At 45.5% G+C, this 20,921-nt stretch overlaps 2 protein-coding genes across 2 annotated transcripts; one reads left to right on the top strand and one right to left on the bottom strand.

The window, feature by feature from the left end:
• Nucleotides 1–4,123: 4,123 nt before the first annotated feature.
• LOC115358366 (growth arrest and DNA damage-inducible protein GADD45 beta) lies at nt 4,124–5,950 on the bottom strand. The gene is made up of 4 exons (XM_030050317.1): nt 5,692–5,950; nt 5,391–5,492; nt 5,045–5,270; nt 4,124–4,854 (listed from the first exon to the last, which is right to left on the bottom strand). Exons 1-4 carry the CDS (start codon nt 5,733–5,735, stop codon nt 4,741–4,743), a joined length of 486 nt encoding a protein of 161 aa, XP_029906177.1. The 5' UTR covers nt 5,736–5,950; the 3' UTR covers nt 4,124–4,740.
• A 5,702-nt stretch (nt 5,951–11,652) lies between these two features.
• Nucleotides 11,653–20,047, top strand: LOC115358350 (survival motor neuron protein-like). The gene is made up of 10 exons (XM_030050291.1): nt 11,653–11,800; nt 11,958–12,041; nt 13,501–13,710; nt 14,291–14,476; nt 15,420–15,614; nt 15,844–15,957; nt 16,492–16,629; nt 17,059–17,214; nt 19,056–19,112; nt 19,450–20,047. The coding sequence occupies exons 1-9, from the start codon at nt 11,744–11,746 to the stop codon at nt 19,104–19,106; spliced, it is 1,191 nt and encodes a 396-aa protein (XP_029906151.1). The 5' UTR covers nt 11,653–11,743; the 3' UTR covers nt 19,107–19,112; nt 19,450–20,047.
• Nucleotides 20,048–20,921: the final 874 nt, after the last annotated feature.

The following is a 20,921-nucleotide window of genomic DNA, read 5'->3' as shown; positions in this document are numbered from 1 at the left end:
AACTACCATGGTTGGTATTTAAAATATCTGCAATAACATCTGATGATATCAATAACCTCATGACTTTAATATTCTGCCATGGCACTTTGCATTATAATGCTAATAGGTTTACAAGCATTCTACATTGGCACTTTAAGTATGCAATCATAATTTCTACTACCTAACTGGCATTTTTACACTGCACTTTCCATTAGGAATGTTTAGCTTGTTTATTTATGTATGTATGGCATGGTGTGGTCTGTGACATCGGCCATATAGCATGCAGAACACACACGTGCCTGCTTGTAGTGCTTATATTGTGTGTATTGGTATGTGATAGGCGTAGGTCTGTTTATTTTAATGTTTGTTTTACTGTGTTAATTGTTTTAATGATATTTGTAAGGACTACAGATGGAAATTAGCTTTCTTGCTAAATCTGGTGCACTCATCTCTTTATTCTTTTGAATAGCTAATGAAAGTGCACACAGTCCTTTATAAATTGAATAAAATAAAGAAAAAGAAAAAGAAAAGAAAACATGGATATGTGAAGGGGAGTGTGTTGTGTGTCCTGTTCTGTCCTCAGAGCCTGGCTTTCTGCTCCTGACCCAGAGCTGTGATCCCTGTGTTTCCTCCTCTCTCTCTCTCTCTCTCTCTCTCTCTCTCTCTCTCTCTCTCTCACAGTGTATTTTGTGTATTTTGGTGTTTGTGACTCACTCCGCTCTGCCGCCGCCTTACATGGTCAATGACGCGCCTGCAGGATATCCGTACGTAACCACGGCGATGGCGCTCGGAGCCCCGCGATTGGCCCGGCCGCCGCTCGTCGTGGTGAAGCGGAGACGCCGGCCGGAGGCTCCCCCCGCAAGACGGCCAATGAGGGGGCTCCGCGGCAGTTTCCGTGGCGACGTGACGCAGGCAGGGCGAGCGAGCGGATCCTGGCCGTAGGTGGACGGGGAGCAGGAATAGCTGTGACACACCGAGCGTGGAGCTTTCTAAAAATGCTCTCCTGTGTCTTTCAGCTAAAAATATTCCTGCCAAGCTTCAGGGCTGCTGCTATTCCAGGCCTCCTCGCTGTAATCTGTGTCAGCTGAGACACGCCGCGCTGCAGGCCCGTCCTCGTTAACCAGCCGACACACACACAGCAACACACAGAAACACACAGCAACACACAGGAACACACAGGAACACACAGGAACACACAGAAACACACACAGGAACACACAGGAACACACACAGGAACACACAGGAACACACAGGAACACACACAGGAACACACAGGAACACACACAGGAACACACAGGAACACACAGGAACACACAGGAACACACAGGAACACACAGAAACACACACAGGAACACACAGGAACACACACAGGAACACACAGGAACACACAGGAACACACACAGGAACACACAGGAACACACACAGAAACACACACAGGAACACACAGGAACACACAGAAACACACAGGAACACACAGGAACACACAGGAACACACAGGACGGCGTGCAGGCGAGCTTCAGAGCTGCTGGAGGGTTTGTTTTTCACTTTGACAGAGCCAGGCTAACGACTCCCATAGACTTCAAGTCTTTATGCTAAGCTAACAGGAAATGCTACCCACAGGAACTGAACCCCTGGACGTCCAGAGGAGAAGATGGAGTCCAACATCTGGACTCAGTCTGGGGACGAGGGGAAAGGGGGTTATGTCCAAAATGTTTGAATATTTCCTTAATGTCAGACACACACACACACACACACACACACACACACACACGTCACAGCAGGCAGGATGGGTGTGTGTGAGGTCATTAGTGCAGGTGCGTCGGGTTGCTCCGTGTCGTGTGTGAGAGCCGACGTCACGCCGACTTCCTGTTCACCGCGTCGTCGTAGCAACAGTCCTCCCTGGGCCCTGCAGGGGCCCCGACATCAGGAGACAGTTTGGTTTCCTTTAAGTTTATAACGCTCCTGAAAGAGTCTGAGATGTGTCATTTTAATGTCGCTGTCCTGTGATTTAAAAAAAAAAAAAAAAGATATTTCTTGTAAATTCGCCAATTTGCCAATTCTCTTATTTTTTCATTCATTCATTCATTCAATGAGGTAAAAGCAGGTGTGTGTACAGCAGGTCACCTGCCGGGGTCTCTCAGGTGGAGCCAGGTGAGGGGCCCCGTGTGGAGCCAGGTGAGGGGCCGGTGTGGAGCCAGGTGAGGGGCCCCGTGTGGAGCCAGGTGAGGGGCCCCGTGTGGAGCCAGGTGAGGGGCCGGTGTGGAGCCAGGTGAGGGGCCGGTGTGGAGCCAGGTGAGGGGCCGGTGTGGAGGCTGCAGGGGAGCGGCCGGACGCTGCAGAGCCGGCGGGACAGGCCGAGCCCTCGGAGCTAAATATACAACATGAGTGTCCACTAACAGCCTGTGGGAAAATGTGAGTGTGTGTGTGAGTGTGTGTGTGTGTGTGTGTGAGTGTGTATGTGTGTGAGTGTGTGTGTGAGTGTGTGTGTGTGAACAGCAGCAATGATGCATCACTGCAGTAAAGGCGTGTCTGTCTGTCTGCCTGTGTGTGTGTGTGTGTGTGTGTGTGTGTGTGTGTGTGGAGGCTGCTGACAGTTTCAGGCGTCTTGTGTAAAAATCCTGCGGGACGAGAGCAGGGTGAGGGTTTTGTTTGACGCTGGGCGGAGCCTGGACGCCTGGTGACAGCAGGACCGTCCCACACCGGCACGCTGACCGGGCCGGGCCGGGACCCCGGCTGAGGCGGGGCTGGCAGCTGCTCGGGCTGTGAACCGTCCCAGGTATGAATGGGAAATATGAATGCGTTCCACACAGGCTTGCTCGCTGTGATACGTTTACGTTTGGTTCCATGAAGCAAAATCCATGAACGTCCTTTTCTTTCATATTAACTTCATATTGTTCGCTAAACGCTAATGCTTTGCTGCAGAGGACTACGACAGGCGGCCACGGCCTTCTGGAGGTTCATCCTGATAAACTGAATAAATATGATTAATAACAACCACCTGTAATCACCATTCAGTGCAACGTATTGATCATCTTGATGGTGTGTCAGCAAGGATCCAGATGAGCTCAAACTAAAAGGGATTTTAGGGATTTTCTCTTCATGAACCTGCGATCGTCTCTCGTGCAGCTTGGCTCCGCCTCCTCGCAGGTCAGCATGAAATCCAGCTGATGACCCGATCAGTCCGTCAAGACGAGCTTAATTACAGTTTGGATGATCTATAAATATTATTCCATATTTTCATATTCCATATTCCTTTTCCTCTGTTCATGTTTAAATAAGCTCTGACCTGCTCACAGAAACCTTCCTATTGTCTTTCTCTCTGCTCCTCACCCCTTCAGCTAAAGCAACCCCACCCTGCACACACACACACACACACACACACACACACACACCCTGCAAGCTAGTTTCACTGTCTTTTCAGAGCAGTTGCACAACAGAGACTCCCTGCTTTTGTTCTCTTCCACTTGCAAAACACGCTGCTGAGATTTCCATGAAGAACGCTGACCAGGAGCTTTGAAGGGTTTTTTTTTTTTAGACCCAAAGTGCAGCCGAGGCTTTTGTGCATAACTGAGGCATTTTGCATAATTGACATGCTGTGGTGACAGTGGCACAGAGGAGGAGGACAGCGGCTGCAGACTGGAAAGCTGTGAGCCAGACACAATGCGGAGCAGAACACGGCGAGCCTCGTGCGTGAAACTGAAAAACCTCAGGAGCCGGTTCATCCTCACCGCCACAGTTTCCCTGCAGAGCTGCATGTTGGTGTCGAGTTGCAGCATTTCTCCTGCAGCCAACTGGACTGGTTTCACTTTCACAAACAGCTGACACAAACCAGAGTGTGTGTTTGATCTCCCCTGAACATATGGGACACAGAAAGCCATGACGGCGAGGCTCTAACGGCGCCGGGAGCTGGAGCTCTGAGGGAGTGAACGCCCTGCCGAGGCGTTTGGGATGAAGGCGTGCACTGGAATGTAAAGCAGGGCTGACGTGAACAGAGCAGCCTTGTTGACGCCTGGAAACGTGAGCTCAGCCAGAAACCCAACACACACACACACACACACACACACACACACTGCAAGAGGCAACATGGAGAGCGTGTGAGGTGCAGCACCACGGCTCTGGATGAACCACTCAGAGATGTCAAACATTTCGTTCAATAATTTATTCAGATAAGCAAGTAAGTCGACATGGTTTCAGCATTGCACTCTTTTGTCATATATTAATTTCTCTGCTCAAGTTAAATAACATCACATCACATTCCTCTGCATCAGAGGATTCAAACAACACATCAGTACATGTTCAGGAACATCTCCACAGTCGGGCCCGTCCCCTGAGGGCCGCGCTCCCGCCTCCTCAGTGCAGCTTCAGTCCGTCAGTGCTGCTGCACCGAGCGGCTCCGGCCCCTGGGAGCCCCGCTGGCACGCCGCCAGCTGTCGTGCAGTCCACTCATTCACATTGTGACTCATCAACAGGCTGCATGGGGGTTCAGCTCTGTCACCGCCCTGCAGCTCCTGCTCAGTAAGCCTCCTGCACAGTCCCTCCCCCTCCTCCTCCTCCTCCTCCTCGTGGCTGCAGAGGAGGCTGGTCCTCCAGCATCAGCAGCCCGGCCTACAGACAGACACACAGACAGACAGACAGGCTGTCCGGTCCCCCCGTCTTAACGCCGTGGTCCCTCCTTTCTGAAGAAGGACAGCTTCTTGGCTCTTCCCATGCTCTCACCGGTGCGAAGCAGTTGGTCGGTCGGTCGGTTTGTTTGGGAGCAGCTCAGCGGTCCTGCAGCTCCAGGCAGGGGACCCACTGGTTCCTGCAGCGGCTCTCCTCGCAGTAGCTGCTGACGTCCTGCAGCGCCTGGCACTGCAGCGCCTGGCACGGAGGGTTCTGCAAAACAAACACACCCGGGGTCAGACATGCAGCTCCATGCACAGACATATAGAGAAAACCCATCAGCTGCAGCATTTCTCTCACTGTTACTGTTCAGCGTGGAAATCAATGGACTGTGGCAGCGCTACTCTAACACTGTCACGTGTCAGCCGGGCAGTCAGCTGACAGCTGGATGTGGGTGACTCACCGTGACCAGGATGCAGTGCAGGTCCCGGGGCTCGTTCCCGTTGCTGTCCTCGGTACCGGGTTCGTCCAGCAGCTGCGCGAGCCGCCGCATGCCGGACACGCGCAGGATGTTGATGTCGTTGTCGCAGCAGAAAGCCTGCAGCAGCGTGAAGTGGATCTGCAGCGCGATGTCATCTTCATCCTCCTCATCGGTGGCCAGGACGCACAGCACCACGCTGTCCGGGTCCCTGCAGGGCGAACACGCACCGTTATTACCGTGATCACTGTTACGTTATCATATTACAGTTATTATTCACTCGTGCATTTGAGGGTAAATTATTGCGTAAAAGTGGTGAATTTCTACTTACACATTCATGAGTTTCGCCGACTCGTAGACTCCCACGGTCAGGCAGTCCTGCCGCTGAGCTGCAACCAGCAACTCCTCCAGAGCCTGAGTCACTGAGTCCATCCTGAGAGAGAAGAGAGAGAGAGGCTGTCAGAGCTGTGACCAGATACCAAGAGCTACATGGAAACCTGGGAAAGTCCCAAGAAAAAAAAGTCAAAAAATGACAAAAACCTAAGAAAACTGTGATAAATGACCCGGGGCGCAGACCAGCGGCTGTAGCCGGTGCAGCCCGGAGCCAGTGCACAACGTGTCAAAAAACTTACTTTTTCTCTGTAATATTGCATCCAACGACTTCCTCCAGAGTCATGTTGAAGTCGGTAATATAATCCACAAGGTCCAGGATAATATCCAAGCGGTGAGCTGCTATATTCCGAGGTAAAAGGCTCGTGCACAAGGTCCCAACCGGTAATCCAGATCGGTACAAAAGAGACGGAGACGCTCCCAGCCAGGGTCCGTTCAGAAAAGAGGAACAAATAGATTGAGCTGTAAGTTCCGTGTGTTCGCAGTCCGCCGTGCAGAGAGAGAGAGTTGTGCGTCTCCAGCCTGAAACTCCGGCCTTTTATTCTCTCTCGGCGGTGGGCGTGGCCGCGCCCCGACGCTCGCGCTCTGATTGGACGGTCGGCGTCAAAAGAGTCGGCGTTTCGCTCGTTCATTGGCTACGCGCGCCGGAGACGCCGGTGGCCCCACGTGGGTAGTTTCGGAGAATCCCCCGCTCCCCCCCACCACCTTCTCTGTTCTCACAGTCCCGGTTTGTTTACTGCGTCTCTGCGCTGAGGAATTTCCACCACCTTCCAGAGCCTTTTCTTTTTCCCCTGCAGTCTGACTGAGTCTGAGCCTGCAAGTCATACCGAGAGCGCCTCTGCACACAGGCCCGGAGCTCTGATCAGCTTTTTTTAACGGACCCTGGCTGTAGACCGGGGGGGTAAAATGAGAGGCAGGTGACCAGTCCGTGTTAGAGAAACGCGAGGCAGCGTCTGCATCGTGCAAGAGGATAAAAAAACAGACAATAAAGAGAAATTGCCTCAGTTCGGGTCTGTCCTGTCAGGGTCGTGCCCTGCAGCCCCTCCGTGCCTCTGGACGCATCCGGGCCAGAAATAACCCGGGTCACGGGATCAGGGCTGTTTACGGGCCGCTGTCCGTCTTACGAAACCCCGCGCAGCCGTGCATCAACACGTTACAGTCTAATAATTGAATATGAATGAAGATAACTCCGTGTTTGTGTTGTCAATAAAACTTTCATGCGTGTTATTTGAAGCAGACATTGCGCTCAGCCCGCCCCCCTAACCAGACACAATGCACATTTTTGCAGCTACAATAAATGCATCAGTAATGGTAATGCGCATATTCATACACAATGCACATAAACCATAAATTTCTAAGACACATGTTGTTCTATTTCTCATTTATTTTTCTGTTTCTATTCTTTTCTGGAGATTCTGAGCTGCAGCTGACCCAGATTCACCCTCAGGGTTCATTCAAGTATTTTTGATTCTGATTCTGACTCTAATGCAGAAACTTCCAGTATCTTCCAGCTGGGCTGTGTGCCGCATGTGAAGCCCGGGCTCCTGCGCCCCCCAGCGGCCGCGGTGCCGCACTGCCGCACCGAAACTGCAGGGCATGTTCGGGCACGTCGGGACTTGCAGCCCGGACCCCGGGAACCTGCAGCCCCGGGGCCGCGGGCTTCGTGATGGGAGCCGATCATGATCTATGATTATTACAACAATAATAATCATGTTTCTGTTGTTATGGATCCATGATGAGACGACAGAGACATCAGTCAGTCACAGGTGTAAAATCTGATCACGTGCAGGTAAAACTTGATAGTCACTGGTGTGAAAAGGCTGGGAACACCTGAGTTAACACCCATGATACACACACACACACACACACACACACACACACACACACACCACCCGCTGGTATCCTCATTGTGAAGGTAATGTGATGAGATCAGGTGAAACCTCACTGATTCTCTGCAGATCAGAATCAGCCAACAACCTGATCTGCCGGGCGAAACTTCTGTGAAAACTGAAATAAAGAAGCGTTAATCACGGAACACTGACTTAGTCTCAGAATAAAAAACACTGATGTAAGCTCGGAATAACTTTAAAATAAATAAAATAGCACGATTAAAAAAAATCATCCCGTAACACAAACTGAAATATGATTAGATAATTTTGTTCTGTTCTGAATTATTCTTTTATTAAGATTGTTTTCCCAGAACAGCAGAGGCCACAGCTCTGCAGAGGATTTAAAAAAAAAAAAATTCTTGTCTTGTTGCGGCCCCTGCTGGTGTGACAGAGTTTGCACACAAACAAATCCTATAATATTCCTATAATATTGCTATGAGGATTTTCAGTGACCTTACGCTGCATTATAGTGTTTTGTGTCCCATGTTACCTCTGTAAAGCTGTTCTAATATTCATATGTGAACTTTCACAAAGCTGTGCTGTAAAACCTGTGTCGTATTCGTCTATAATTTATTACAGGAATATACTATATTGTGTTTTTATCCCAGACGCAGCTAAAAGCACTTTTTTTTTAAACACGGTAAAAAAAAAAATTACATAAGACCCTAATTATAATATTAGTGATAATTTATAATACTTAGGCGACTTTATATCAGAATTTTCTACATAAATTTCCAATTTTTTTCTCGTAAATTTGAGTTTATAATCTCAGAATTTTCTTCTTTTTTCAAATAAATTTGTGCGTTTTTTTCTCTACTTCTACCCCTTTCATCTCGAAAATTAAGAACCTTTAAAACAAGAACTTTTGCAGCTTTTCTATTATTTATTACAGGAATAGGCCTATTTTGTAGTGTGTGTGTGTGTGTGTGTGTGTGTGTGTGTGTGTGTGTGTGTGTGTGTGTGTGTGTTTCTTAGGCGCAGCTAAAAGCACTTTGATATTTTTAATGGTCTCATTAGAAGCTGCTGCGGCCTGTTAGCGGCTCTTATTAAAACTAACAAGAGCCCATCAGCTGGTCACATGACCGCTCAGTTTTGATGAAATCAATTAGTGACAAACTGCCAATCAGGATCCCAATCGATACCATGACATGCAGGGAAGATGATGATGATGATGATGATGATGATGAGAGGCAGGATGGAGCCGCAGCTCGTGATCTGATGGCATCACTTATTGATCAGCTGTGAGCAGAAACATAAAGTCATCATGAAGTTTAAGACAAAAAAAAAAAAACTTAAACGACTCAGCAGGTTTTATAAAGTTGAAATGTGGAAAAATTACATTCCCATAATATTCCCACATAGGAAATCTGCCTCTTTTTTTGCCACAGTTTCTAGCGACATTGTGTCACTTCATGGTATTTTTAATATTTCTATAATGCTGCTGCTGTAATGTGTATTTATGATGTTCCTCCAGGAGCGGAGGGTGTCAGCTGCACCGCAGGGTTCACACGGAGCTTCTCATGTTCCCTTTGTGATATTTGTAGTATATTCTTATGGATTTTACTTTAGGATTATTGTTGTGATTATTGTTATTATGATTATTGTTATTGTTATTATTGTTGCATTGTTGTGTTGTGGTGTGTACAGACTCATTTATTGTAGGATTCCAGCTGTGTTTCCAAACGTGTCGCTGTGGCGTGGGTTTGTGTCCCGGTGTTTTAGGAATATTCTCATGGTTCCTCTTTTCCGTTTTTAAGTGAATTTGAAAGGGTTTCTGCTCTGCTCAGAAAGTTTTTAAAAGTCAGAAAAATATCAGCAGCGGGCCGTGTCACCAGAGTCAGGGCTACTGATCAGTCTCATTATCAATCAAACAGTCGATCAAATTTTATTGATATAGCAAATTTACATTAGAGAGGAGGAAATAAAAAAAAAAACCCACAAAGAAATTAGGAAAAACAGATTAAAGCCTCAGTGACGAGCTCACTGCAATACACAAGGACTAATGGACCACATGGTGCGCGCGTGCGTGTGTGTATGTGCATGTGTGTTTGTGTGTATGTGTGTGTGTGTGGACTCCCGCTGACTGACACTCGCTTGTCTTTTCCTCTTCCTCTGGTGTCTGCAGCCTTCAGCTCCCTCTTCATCACCACCAACATCATCATCATCATCACCATCATCATCAGGGCCACTCTAGGGAAAAAAAAAAAAAGAAACACAGAAGCAGAAGTTTCTGAGATTAAAGTCTTACATGTAGAAGAAAAAAACTCACGAGAGAAAAAACTTGAAAATAGTTTTTCTCATTTGTTTGTTTGTTTGTTTGTTTTTCTTTGTCAAGGAGCCAACAGCATGCTGGGAAAAAATCTGCTTCAGTGACAGTATAAAGAAGTGCAGTGGCCATAACAGGGAACAGTGACAGAGCCGGGGAGGGAAGGGTAATATTCGTAATATTCTGAGAGGAAAAAATCAAACTTGCTTTAACAAAAGTGCTTTAATTTGTAAATTACGAGAAAAAAATCACGCATTTATGAGAAAAACATTGGAATTCTGAAAATTCCACAGCTGAAAAACCGGAAACTATTTTGGACAGCTTGTTTAAAAAAAAAAAAAAAAAAAAAAAAAAAAGAACTACACATCCCAGCATGCTCCGCGCAAGTGGGGACAGACGTCACGCAGACGCTCGCGGGAGTTTTGTAATTATCGCCGGCTGCGGGCACGCGAGGCGCCGTAGAGCCGCAACAAGCTGCGTCAAACCAACAGGCGTCAGCAAGCTAACAGCGGAAGTGTTAGGATGTTACCTTCAAAATAAAGGCCACAAGATGGTGAACATAGACACCATCCATATTTCATCAGAAACAACTGTCTGATGATTTGACTAGACAGGACATTTTGCTGATATTAATAATAATAATAATAAATGTAATGATAATGATAATACAATTACTGCTACTATTAATAAAAATATAAGACAGTTACATACATCGATATCATACATATATTCAGTGCACATAAACACATGGAGTGTAGGCTACACTAAAAGAAGTTCACGACTGCGAATCAGTAAAATGCAGTTAAAAGAAATAAGCTCATATCAGGCAGATGAATTTTAGGTAAAACACATAAAAAAATAAGATGCAAACACAAAAGATGATTCCATATAAGGCAAATACAGAATGAGCTCATATCAATCAAACTGAATGCCATTAAAAGAACAAACTCTTGGAATTAAAACAGGTAAGAGTGCAAAATAGAATAGAAGCCTCCATTGTCATTGTGTACATACGACGAAATGCAGTGCCTCTTACAATAAGACACGGACAATCGACTGATACAAATAAACAACAACATGAAGAGACAAATAACAACATAAAAGAAACAATACTGAGGCAATAATGAGGTAAGGGAGATATAAAAAGTATATTAAAAATATAAAAATATATTTTAAAATATATAAAGTAAAGTGGTGTATTTTATAGATTTTTTAAATATATGGGCGTGCATATAAATGCCTGAAAAATTATGACGACTAAAATATGCATAATTAAAAAATCAATAAAATCGACTTAAAAATCCACAAAGTATGAAAATATAAAAAGCAAATCTAAAAATAAACATTGTTAAGTGTATTTTATTGTCATGATTCATAAACATGTGTATACATCTTTAAGTGTAGATCTATTCATTTGTGTGTGTCTGTCTATCTTTATATCTGTCTACCACAGCATTTATAGAAAATATCGAATTGTTTATTGTTTATCCACAACAAATTAATTCCAATCTATTCCAAATTCAATATATAAAATCAACAATATAGTCACCTACTTTAACCACGCTGAAAGTAAAAGCCGTCATCTTTATTTTCTAAAATGGAAAGAAATGAATAGAAATGCAAAATAGTTCACTCAAACAAACAAAGACACACTTGAACACACACACACACACACACACACACACACACAGGGGAGGTGTGCACAGGACTGTGCAGTTTCTTATTTCTGTATTTATTGGTAATATTTTTGTAGAATAAATGCACATATTTATATACAATGTAAACAATGAACATATTTTTTTACAACCAGGATTAACGGACAAATAGGATTAATGCACATATTTACACATTACGCACACATTTCTTTTGCGATTTCTAGCACATATTTGCACATACTTTTATATTGATTTTTTGTTTTCTGTTTCTTATAATTTAATTCTTCTCTTGAGACTTCGAGCAACTGCAGCTGACCCCATCTCCGCCTCAGGGAGCAGTAAAGTATTTCTGAGTTCTGTTTCTGATCCTGAGCGCCGAGTATTTTATTCTGAAATGTCTCACAGGAAGTCCCGTGCTTGAGTCCGTTCAGCTTGACGCCTCTGTAAAAGTTGGATGTTTGTGAAATGAAAGCGCTTGTAACAAATGAAAATTATGGCTGAAATTAAAGAAAATAACATTGTCGAAGCAAACGGAGAGGAGGTGGGTTTGATATCTGTATTTTAGGGCTCATGGCGAAACGTGACATTATGGAACAAGTTAACAGTCGTCACAGCGCTGAAAACCCTGTTTAGCCAGGCTAGCCGCTGTGCTAGCCGCTGTGCTAACTCCGGCGGCCCCGGCTCTCCTCTCCCCGCAGGACGGAGCCGTGGCGGCGGCTGCCTCGGATGACCTCGCCCCGGTGAAGGCTCATGAGAAAGCCCTCGACTCCTCTCCGCTCCAGGTTCAGCTGTCACACTTTGTCCCGCGGCGGGCAGCCACCTGGCGCCGGTTCAGCCCCGTTACCTTAGCAGACAGAACCAACCAGGCTCCATTCACACTTTTAGCTTTTTTATCTCCAAAGTGCTTTACCACATTCTAGTTACCTGTTAGAACCAAACTTAGAACCTTTCTCACATAATTTGGGTAAGGTGCTTCATTCGGCTCACTGATTACTTTACATGCATGTTTTTTTTGTTTGTTTTCCAGCAACATTCAAATCTTCAGGTTATATTTTGTTCACAGTAGTGGAAAGCGCCCATCACCATATCCAAACAGTATTTGAATAGAGGAAATATCAAGAAGTAACTAACAAACGAACTTTATATGTACGTATAGATGTAATTTCATGCCGAGTGGAAGAGTAGATTCTAATTATCTCTAAAATATCTTTGTCGCTGCTGAACCATGCTTGTAATTTTTGCGATAAGATGCGCAGATTAAACTGACAGATTTTTTGAATGGACTTTGGTGAAGCTCTGTCCCTAGAAGATGTTAGGGCTGTACGATATGGACAAAATTTCGATATTTATACGATATGACTTATTAGAAAATTTAAGTGAAGCAACAGTGAAAATTTTCTTCAGTAGAAAAAAAAAGAAAAAAAAAAATATGAAAATACCAACTGGACCTGAAAACGCAGTGACTTCACAAAGTATTTTACCAGTCAGTGTCTTAGGCTAACCCGAACCCTAAATTTGATATTGCTCACATTGCTGCCTTTTGAGATATTAATATTGCGCATGTTCATATCTAGATAATGACATATCACTCAGGTGTGATATTTTCCCCCCCAGCAACATTTAAACTATAAGGCCACATTTTGTTCACCGTGCTCGATACCACCCACCACGTGGTGCCGCCCCCTGGTGGCCGAGTCGCTGTGGTTCCTAAACGCTTCCACTTTGCAATAATCCCACTTCCAGCTGATGGTGGAATATCTGCAATAATCCCACTTCCAGCTGATGGTGGAATATCTAGGAGGGAAGAAGCTTCAGCAGCTGACATGTTGCAGCGGTGGCTTCCTGTTCCATCACTATTCCAGCAGCACCTGGAACTCAGTGAGCTCTTTAGAACCAGACGCTCTGTCACTGATGTTGGTAAAGGCAGACTGCATGGCTGCTGCTGGAGGTTACACACCTGTGGCAACGGGGCGGAAGGAAACACCTGAATTCAGTGATTAAGAGCTGTGGCCCAGTATTTTTGTCCATGTTGTGTAGATTAAATGAAATATGCTGAGTGGAAGAGTGGGTCCTAATTATCTCTAAAATATCTTTGCTGATGTAAATAACATTCGTGATTTTTACGTTAAGATGGGGAGCTTAAACTGCCAGATTTCTGAAGGGAGGTTGGTTAAAGTTCTATCCATGCAAGATATCACGATCGTGTCATCATGAATCACCAGTGCTTTCTGCTCTGTGTAGCCTGTCGATGTGCAAGACAGAGCGGAGACAGACGGCCGGGAGGAGCTGGAGCTGGAGCCCGAGCCCGAGCTGGAGCTGGAGCCGGAGCTGGAGCTGGAGCCGGAGCCGGGGCTGGAGCCAGAGGTGGCGGCCCGGCCAGCAGACGCACCGCAGGAGGCCGAGGAAGAGGCTCCCTGCCCGGCCTCAGCCGAGTCCAGCACTGAGCCAAAGGTAACGGCTTGGAAACCGGCCTGCGGCATTTTATACGACATTATTGTAACAGGAAACTCACCGTGTCCTTTTTTTATTCATAAAGTGAACATGACATCAGCTGGATAACACAGGCGACCCATCAGTTTCTTTTCTGTTAATTTTAAAATTTAAAATTGAGCTGAACTTTGCAGTGATATTTAGTTGCCTTGCCAATGATCAAGCATGACATGTTGGTACCAACAGATTCCTTAGGTCTAGTTTCATATGACACCAATATCTTTACTCTAAATCGATTCAGGAATCATACAGTCGATTTAAAAATCTGTTTTCTTTAAAAAAAAAAATTGCAATATGTCAGTGAATCAATTTTATTTTTTTTTCCATCCCTATTTAAAACTTAAAAGACTTTGTGGGGGAACCTCCTGCCCTTCACAGCTGGTTCCTCGTTCAGTGGGAAATGAAACAAGAGACAGAACCTGAACTTCACAGGTTCTGAAGAGTCCCGGGTTCTGGAAAGTTCCTTGTTAGCCTTGGTGGTCGAAAAGAGCCATAAACCTGATGCAGCTGGCTGGTTTCTCTCTCTCTCTCTGTGTGTCAGTGGGCGACCGGGGCGAAGTGTAAGGCGACGTGGTCGGAAGACGGTCAGCTGTACGCCGGGACTCTGGTGTGGCTGGACGGCCGGCGCTGCAGAGTCCGCTTCGACGGCTACGGCAACGAGGAGGAAAAGGATGTGAGCGAGCTGAAGAGTCCGGAAACTTCCCCGCCGCCGCAGACGGACGGACAGGTAGCCGAGAGCTTCACTGCCCCGCCCCGAAATCTGAAATCTGATCAGCGTTTCTGCACAGTTCAGATGTTTGTTTTGTTTACACTAAAATAATCCAGGTTGTCATGCAGCTGTACGACAAATCTGATCAGATTACCAGGCCTTCAGCTAATCATTATTTTTACTGGGGCTTAATCGATCAGAGTTGACGATCATACTGATTGTAGGGTTGTCATGATATCAGAAATTCAGTAGTCAATACCAGTGCCAGTGAATTTCCACGATTCTCGATACCTGTTTCGATACCACAGAAAAGAAAGAAAGAAAGAAAAGAAAAAATCCCATTTCCTTCAGTATCAACTCCTTTATTAAAATGTGTTTAACATTCAGTTACTTGAGGCTGAAATAGTTTTGGCTACACAGCAGCGCCAGCTCTCCCAAATTAAAATCAGGTCTGGTTTATTTCAAGACAAGGAGAACATGAACTGGAAGTCACTCTGCTTGAATTCTTTGAATAAATCAGGACGCCTGTCTTTGAGGTGCTTCGCTAAGCTTTTTCTGGAAACTTAGATGGCACCGTTTGCATATCAGGGTTTGTGAAGCTTCTGCCTCCAACGCAGAATCCTTCCAGACACGACTCCTCCCGTGTTTCTGTTTGACGAGCCGAGGCCGAGCTGCCGTCTTTCACCTGTGTTTGGTTCTTCTTCAGCCACACTTGAACAAGCGTAAATCGTGTGTATGCTGCCCCCATCAGTTCTGGAAGAATCGGTTACGGCCTGATGAAGGCTAAATCATATATCAGGTATCGGTTCTCGTGACGTCCCTAACTGGTAGATTGGAAAACGTCCGACTGGTGCTGATGGGTCGACCTTCAGTCTGCAGCCTGCTCTGTGTGACTGAGGCTGAAAGTGTGGTAACGAGCAGCAGAGTGACCACTGTGTGTGTGTGTGTGTGTGTGTCTCAGGTGTGGAAGGCGGGCTCGCGCTGCCGTGCCGTGTATTCGGAGGATGGCCTGGTGTACCCGGCCGTGCTGCTGTGGGTCAGAGGGGAGCGCTGCAGGGTTCGCTTCGACGGCTACAACAACGAGGAGGAACAAGATGTCTGCAGCCTGCTGGCCCCCGGCGAGCTCCACGGCCCGGGCAGAGCCACCGCCGCCAAGGTAAGGACCAGGACCAGCACCTGGACCTGGACCTGGACCAGCACCTGGACCAGGACAGGATGATATCTAATATCACACATCAATATGATTATACAACATCCTCTCTATGTACAAGAAAGGAGCTCCAGACACGTGGAGAATCTCTTCCCTTTAGCACTGAAGCTGTTCAGCCTCTTTCTAAGGAGCTCTGTTGGGGTTTCCTCTCACCTGTCCCGTCTGACCTGTGCAGGGCGGCACCTGGAGGCAGAGTCCGACTGGCAGCAGCTCCGACTGGAGGAGGAAGAGGAGGGAGGAGAGCCAGGCAGAGAGAGACGGAGAGAGGAGGCCGGCCAGCTCCTCCACTGTGAGTCTGCACAGCGACCAGCAGGGGGAGCAGCCGAGCTAAAAAAATAACCCTCCATCTTAACATGTCATTTGGTCTCATCTTAATGTCACTCTGGGATCAGTGGGATGAGATGATCCAACTGATCCCAGTGCAGTTTCACTGGTTCCCAGATGTGTTGAAACAAGGCAGAATGAGGCAGATCAGAAAATGAGGCTTGATTCAAGAAAATTCTGGAAATAAGTTGATTTTCCCCACAGCCATGGGACTGGGTCCGTCGAAACACCCTGCTGTCCCTACACACACACACCACACACACACACACACACACACACACATAAACAATATCTGCAGGTGCTGAAAAAATCTTAAAATCCAGAGCATAAGATTTCAGTGTTTAATCACATCTTGAGTGAGCAGCCAGTCAGCTGTAGGTCTGCACATTAATGAGGTTGAATGTTGTTCTGCAGTTATTTCTGTTGCCAGGTTGTGCTTCATTGTGTTTTGACTGTGAAGGTTTTAGCAGCCGTGTAACTCGAGTGTTTGTCGTCTCAGGGTAAAGAAAGAGCCGCTGACCCCCTTCAGGCAGACGGCAGGGGGGGAAACTTCCAGAACGACGCAGCAGAGAAACCGGCCGCTAACCTGTTCTCCTTCTTCCCTCCGGTTCCTCCTCCACCCAACATCGGCTCGGCCGTGAGTCCACACGCCTCATCCGAGCATTTTGAAGTTTCAGCTGAGAATGTGCAGCTTTACGTAGTTGTGACGTTTTATTTGTGTAAACCTCTGCTCGTGGGGCGTTGTTGATGTGAGGGTGATGCTGAGGCTGCTTCAGGCTTCATGCACAAACCCACATGTGGAGAAGACAGCTGCACAGCTGCTGGAAGGCTGAGTTCACTTCCCATAGACTCCAAGTCTTTATGCTAAGCTAACGGAAATGCTAGCCATAGGATCTGAGGCACTGGACGTCCAGATGTGGAAACAGTGTCCAACATCTGGTCTCAGTGTGGGGAACAGGGAAAAGGGACTTTGTCTAAAACGTTGTAGTTTTCCTTTAAGCTGACAGCAGCACGTCAGCGCTGAGTGAGAGCTGTGACTCCTCACTGACGCTGTCCTCCTGTGCAGGAGTGTGTGTCCTTCGTCCCTCCTCCTCCTCCTCCTCCTGCGCCTCCTCTGTGCGGCAGGAAGGAGGCGAGCAGCGGCGCGGATGTGGACGTAACCACGCTCAGCGGCATGTTGATGTGCTGGTACATGTGTGGCTTCCACACCGGCAGCTACATGGTGAGCATGACCCCACACACACACACACACACACACACACACACACACACACACACACTCTCACCTCCTGTCTTCCTTTGCCTTGCCTTTCTTTCTTTTTGACTTTCTGTCTTTTATTCTTTTATTCTGTTTCCCTTACTTGTTTTTTTTCTTGTCTTTGCCTCCACCAGCAGAGTGAGAGGGGTTCTGTTTTCACCCCATTTCTCTGTTTGATAGATTGATTATGCTTTATGATTTGTAACAGCACATAACAAAAGAAATTAAAAAGAAAGAAATTTTAAAAATGCGTCCCTTTACATCGCTCTTATTCAGAATCCTAAAAAATAAGAGCCGAGTGTGTAGAACCAAAGGAGCCGGGACGACGGAGAAAATAATTAGTTTGGGCTTTTTGCAGACACATTGGATGTGTTTTTTTCCAGGATGACAGATGATCAGTCACTGCACTCACAGTGTTGATATGAAAAGAGCTGCTTGACTTCTTCATTATGAATAACAACAGGAGCTTTATGGGACTCAGAGGGTAAAACGAAGAAGCTTCCTTTGTGTTTATCTCGAGGGCGACAGCGTCACTGTGTGATGGCGGAGCTGTGCGCTCACCTGAGGCTTTTCTACTTCCTATTTTTTCCTTCTTTGTCTTTTTTTTATTTGATTCTCTCACCTCCTTTTGTAGTTTTAGTCTTGTTTTATTTTTCTATCTTCTTTCCTTGTTTGTTTCTCTTTGTGTCTTTGTCTGTGTTTCTGTTCCTCGTCTTTTCTCTCGTTCTTTTGTTTTGTTGTTTTCTTTCTGGCGGCTCCTTCCTCAGCCGGCCTGGGGATTCAAACCAACAACCCTCATGTGACAGCTTGCTTGCTTGCATCACGCTGTGTTGCAGATGCAGATTGTGAGGAGTCAGATTACAGTGATATTTAAACGAGCAGATTCTGGATTAAAGTTGGTCATAATTGTATATTTTGTGACAAAAAGGGGGTGAACCCAGGAAAAATTGCAACAGAAACTCTTTCAACTTTTTTAGTCTCATAAGTATGTTGCTTATAACATATCAAAAGTCCTAAGAAATCCCAGTGGTGGAAAGTATCATTTATTTTCATTTCATTTATGTAAACTGGGCAAAAAGTTCTGCACCGCTTTTTCAGTTTATAATTTCTCCCCTTTATTTATACCCAATAGTGTTGTATCTTATAGCGTTGTAAAGCCTCTTTCCAATGAGATACAGCTTGTAAGGATCCTGCATTTCTGGAATGAGTGACACCGGTAATTGTGTGGGAAGCGACCAATTTTTTTTTTTTTTTACAAAATCCCCTGCAATATTTTTTCAGTTGATCATTTCTCCCATTTAACAATACCGATTGGTGTTGTCTTTTATACCGTTAGGAAGCCTGATTAGTCCCCTTTTCAATGAGAAATAAGTTGTAAGGATTGTCAATCGATTGGTATGACCAACATGGCTAAACATGTCCCCCCCCCCCTTTTTGAGGGGAGAAAATCCCATTCCATGTGTTTTCAGTTGCTTTGCATTTACATAAATGATTGTTTTAACATGGGTGTCAATGGGAAATTGGGACATCACCTATTTCAGCTTTTTTCAATACTTTCCACCACTGGGGTTTCTTAGGACTTTTGATATGTTATAAGCAACATACTTATGCGACTAAAAAAGTTGAGAGAGTTTCTGTTGCAATTTTTCCCAGGTCACTTTGCATAATGCCCATACAATAATGCTGCTTGGCCGAGTCGGCGTGCCTCATGTTGTTTCTGGAACCAAAGCGTTCTCAGGTGAAAACATGAAACATGAAAGTTGTTGTTGTTGTTGCCACTGATTGGAGCGTCTGGGTGTTTCCAGGCGCAGCAGCAGTGCAGAACGACCTGCAGACCTGCCAGCTCCAAGGACTGACCGAAGGTAAGGTCACGAAGCCTCAGCAGAGCTCACTGTCACAGGGACACAAACACAGAACGCCAGCTTAGAGAACTACACATGTGATAAATCAAGTGAGATAAACAATGTCAAATATATTCCAGTTTAAAAGTGGGCAGAACTGGGGGGAAAAAATCAGTTACAGTTGTTTATATTGTTCATATTTTTATTTCTATATTCATTGTTTATATTGTTTATATTGCTTGTTGCTATTTATTGTCTTATTTTTTACTGTAAATTATGCTTTGTATTTTTGCTATCGTGGAGAAGAGCTCAGGCTCTGCGGGTTTTGGGGTTTATCTGCTCGCTTGTCCTCCTGCAGGTTTCTGCGTGGCAGCCCAGAGGCATTATGGGAGGAGAAGTGGATCCAAACACAGAGAGGATGATTTTTTTTTTTCTTTATGACATTTTACTCATTTGATTTGCTCTTGGTTTGACTTTTTCAGGGCTGTGTGTCCTGTGTTGGTGTTCCAGCCCTGAAACGTGTGTGTGTGTGTGTGTGTGTGTGTGTGTGTGTGTGTGTGTGTGTGTGTGTGGTGTGTGTGTGTGGTGTGTGTGTGTGTGTGTGTGTGTGTGTGTGTGTGTGTGTGGTCTTTGACTCGTGTTCACATGGTTCTGATGGGACTGTAAAGCTGTTCCATGTTTGTTCTCCTGAGAACGCTGCAGAGTGCTGCTGAGTTCCTGCGTTTTGTTTGATTATGATGTTTCTCTCATCATGCCGAGTGAAAAAAAAAAAGTTTTGTTGTTGTTGTTGTTTTTCTGTTGAGAAAAGGCTGAAATAAAAGTGGAAGAGCCTGGATTTATTGGTTCTGCAGTTAAGAGATGTTACACTAAAAAAAAAAGTCTTATTTTCACTTTCATTTGTGAGATGAAATGAATAAAGTAAAGGCTATTTTGTTAATAAAAGAAAAGCATTAAAATTGCCGTGGTTTTGGTTTTCCTCTGTCACCGTAAACAAACTGATGGACAGTAAAAAGGGCTTCAGGACGACCACACACACACACACACACGACAGTCTACCTGTGCTGATCATGCTGTCAGACACTCAAACCTAAAGATTTTAATTGATACCATACCATACCACTTTATTTATAGAGCACATTTAAAACAACAAAGTTGAACCAAAGTGCTGTACAAGTTAAAAGACAAACAAACAAATAACACAAAACGAACAAATACCACATAAGAACATAAAACATACATGGTGTCACATGAGCAGTTGATTTAGTTAAATTCAGAGTCAGGACGATGTAATGCTCTGCTGGGGTTCGAGGGCGGCTGTGTGTTCGTTTCCTGACATGAGATGAGTTAAAAAGATGCATCTAAAACCTGCTGCCGCTCTGAGCCCGGCTGCACACACACACACACACACACTAATACAGGCAGGTGAAGAGCTAAAGGGCGCCTCTTTTATGGATTCAAGTGTTTTATTGTTGTGTGCCCTTACATCATACAATAAAACTCCTACTTTCCTCCACACACCCAAAAAAGCAAAAATTAAATCAAACTTTAAAAAAAAAAAAAAAAGGAGTACTAATGAGTAAAACCAGTCTCAAAATGAAAGTGTTCAGCTGGTAATAGAGTCATGTTTAATGTGCAGATTCTGGAAATAATCCCTGGTGAGGATGTGCCGGTCTGATGCTGAGCAGGATGTTAAAGGTTCCTCTGTTTGGACGTGAACGCCGCAACACGGCAACACGGCAGGCTCACAGAGCAGCACCGCAACAATCTAGAAGCAACCCTAACCCCTAATCCCTAACCCCTAACCCCTAACAGCAGCTGGTGATGCACCCA

Source organism: Myripristis murdjan, chromosome 4, assembly GCF_902150065.1.
Source record: "Myripristis murdjan chromosome 4, fMyrMur1.1, whole genome shotgun sequence".
Taxonomy (NCBI): Eukaryota; Metazoa; Chordata; class Actinopteri; order Holocentriformes; family Holocentridae; genus Myripristis; species Myripristis murdjan.
The sequence above is the reverse complement of the archived record's forward strand: the minus strand, read 5'-3'. Positions and strand labels throughout refer to the sequence as shown.

Bases quoted from the DNA above. Each gene is read 5' to 3' on its own strand.
- LOC115358366 (XM_030050317.1), bottom strand. From the start codon at position 5,735: ATGACTCTGGAGGAAGTCGTTGGATGCAATATTACAGAGAAAAA. The intron at 5,493-5,691 runs GTAAGTTTTTTG...CTTCTCTCTCAG, and splicing joins TGCAATATTACAGAGAAAAA to GATGGACTCAGTGACTCAGG. The intron at 5,271-5,390 runs GTAAGTAGAAAT...TTCGCCCTGCAG, and splicing joins TCGGCGAAACTCATGAATGT to GGACCCGGACAGCGTGGTGC.
- LOC115358350 (XM_030050291.1), top strand. From the start codon at position 11,744: ATGAAAATTATGGCTGAAATTAAAGAAAATAACATTGTCGAAGCAAAC. The intron at 12,042-13,500 runs GTTCAGCTGTCA...TGCTCTGTGTAG, and splicing joins TCGACTCCTCTCCGCTCCAG to CCTGTCGATGTGCAAGACAG. The intron at 15,958-16,491 runs GTGAGTCTGCAC...TTGTCGTCTCAG, and splicing joins GGCCGGCCAGCTCCTCCACT to GGTAAAGAAAGAGCCGCTGA.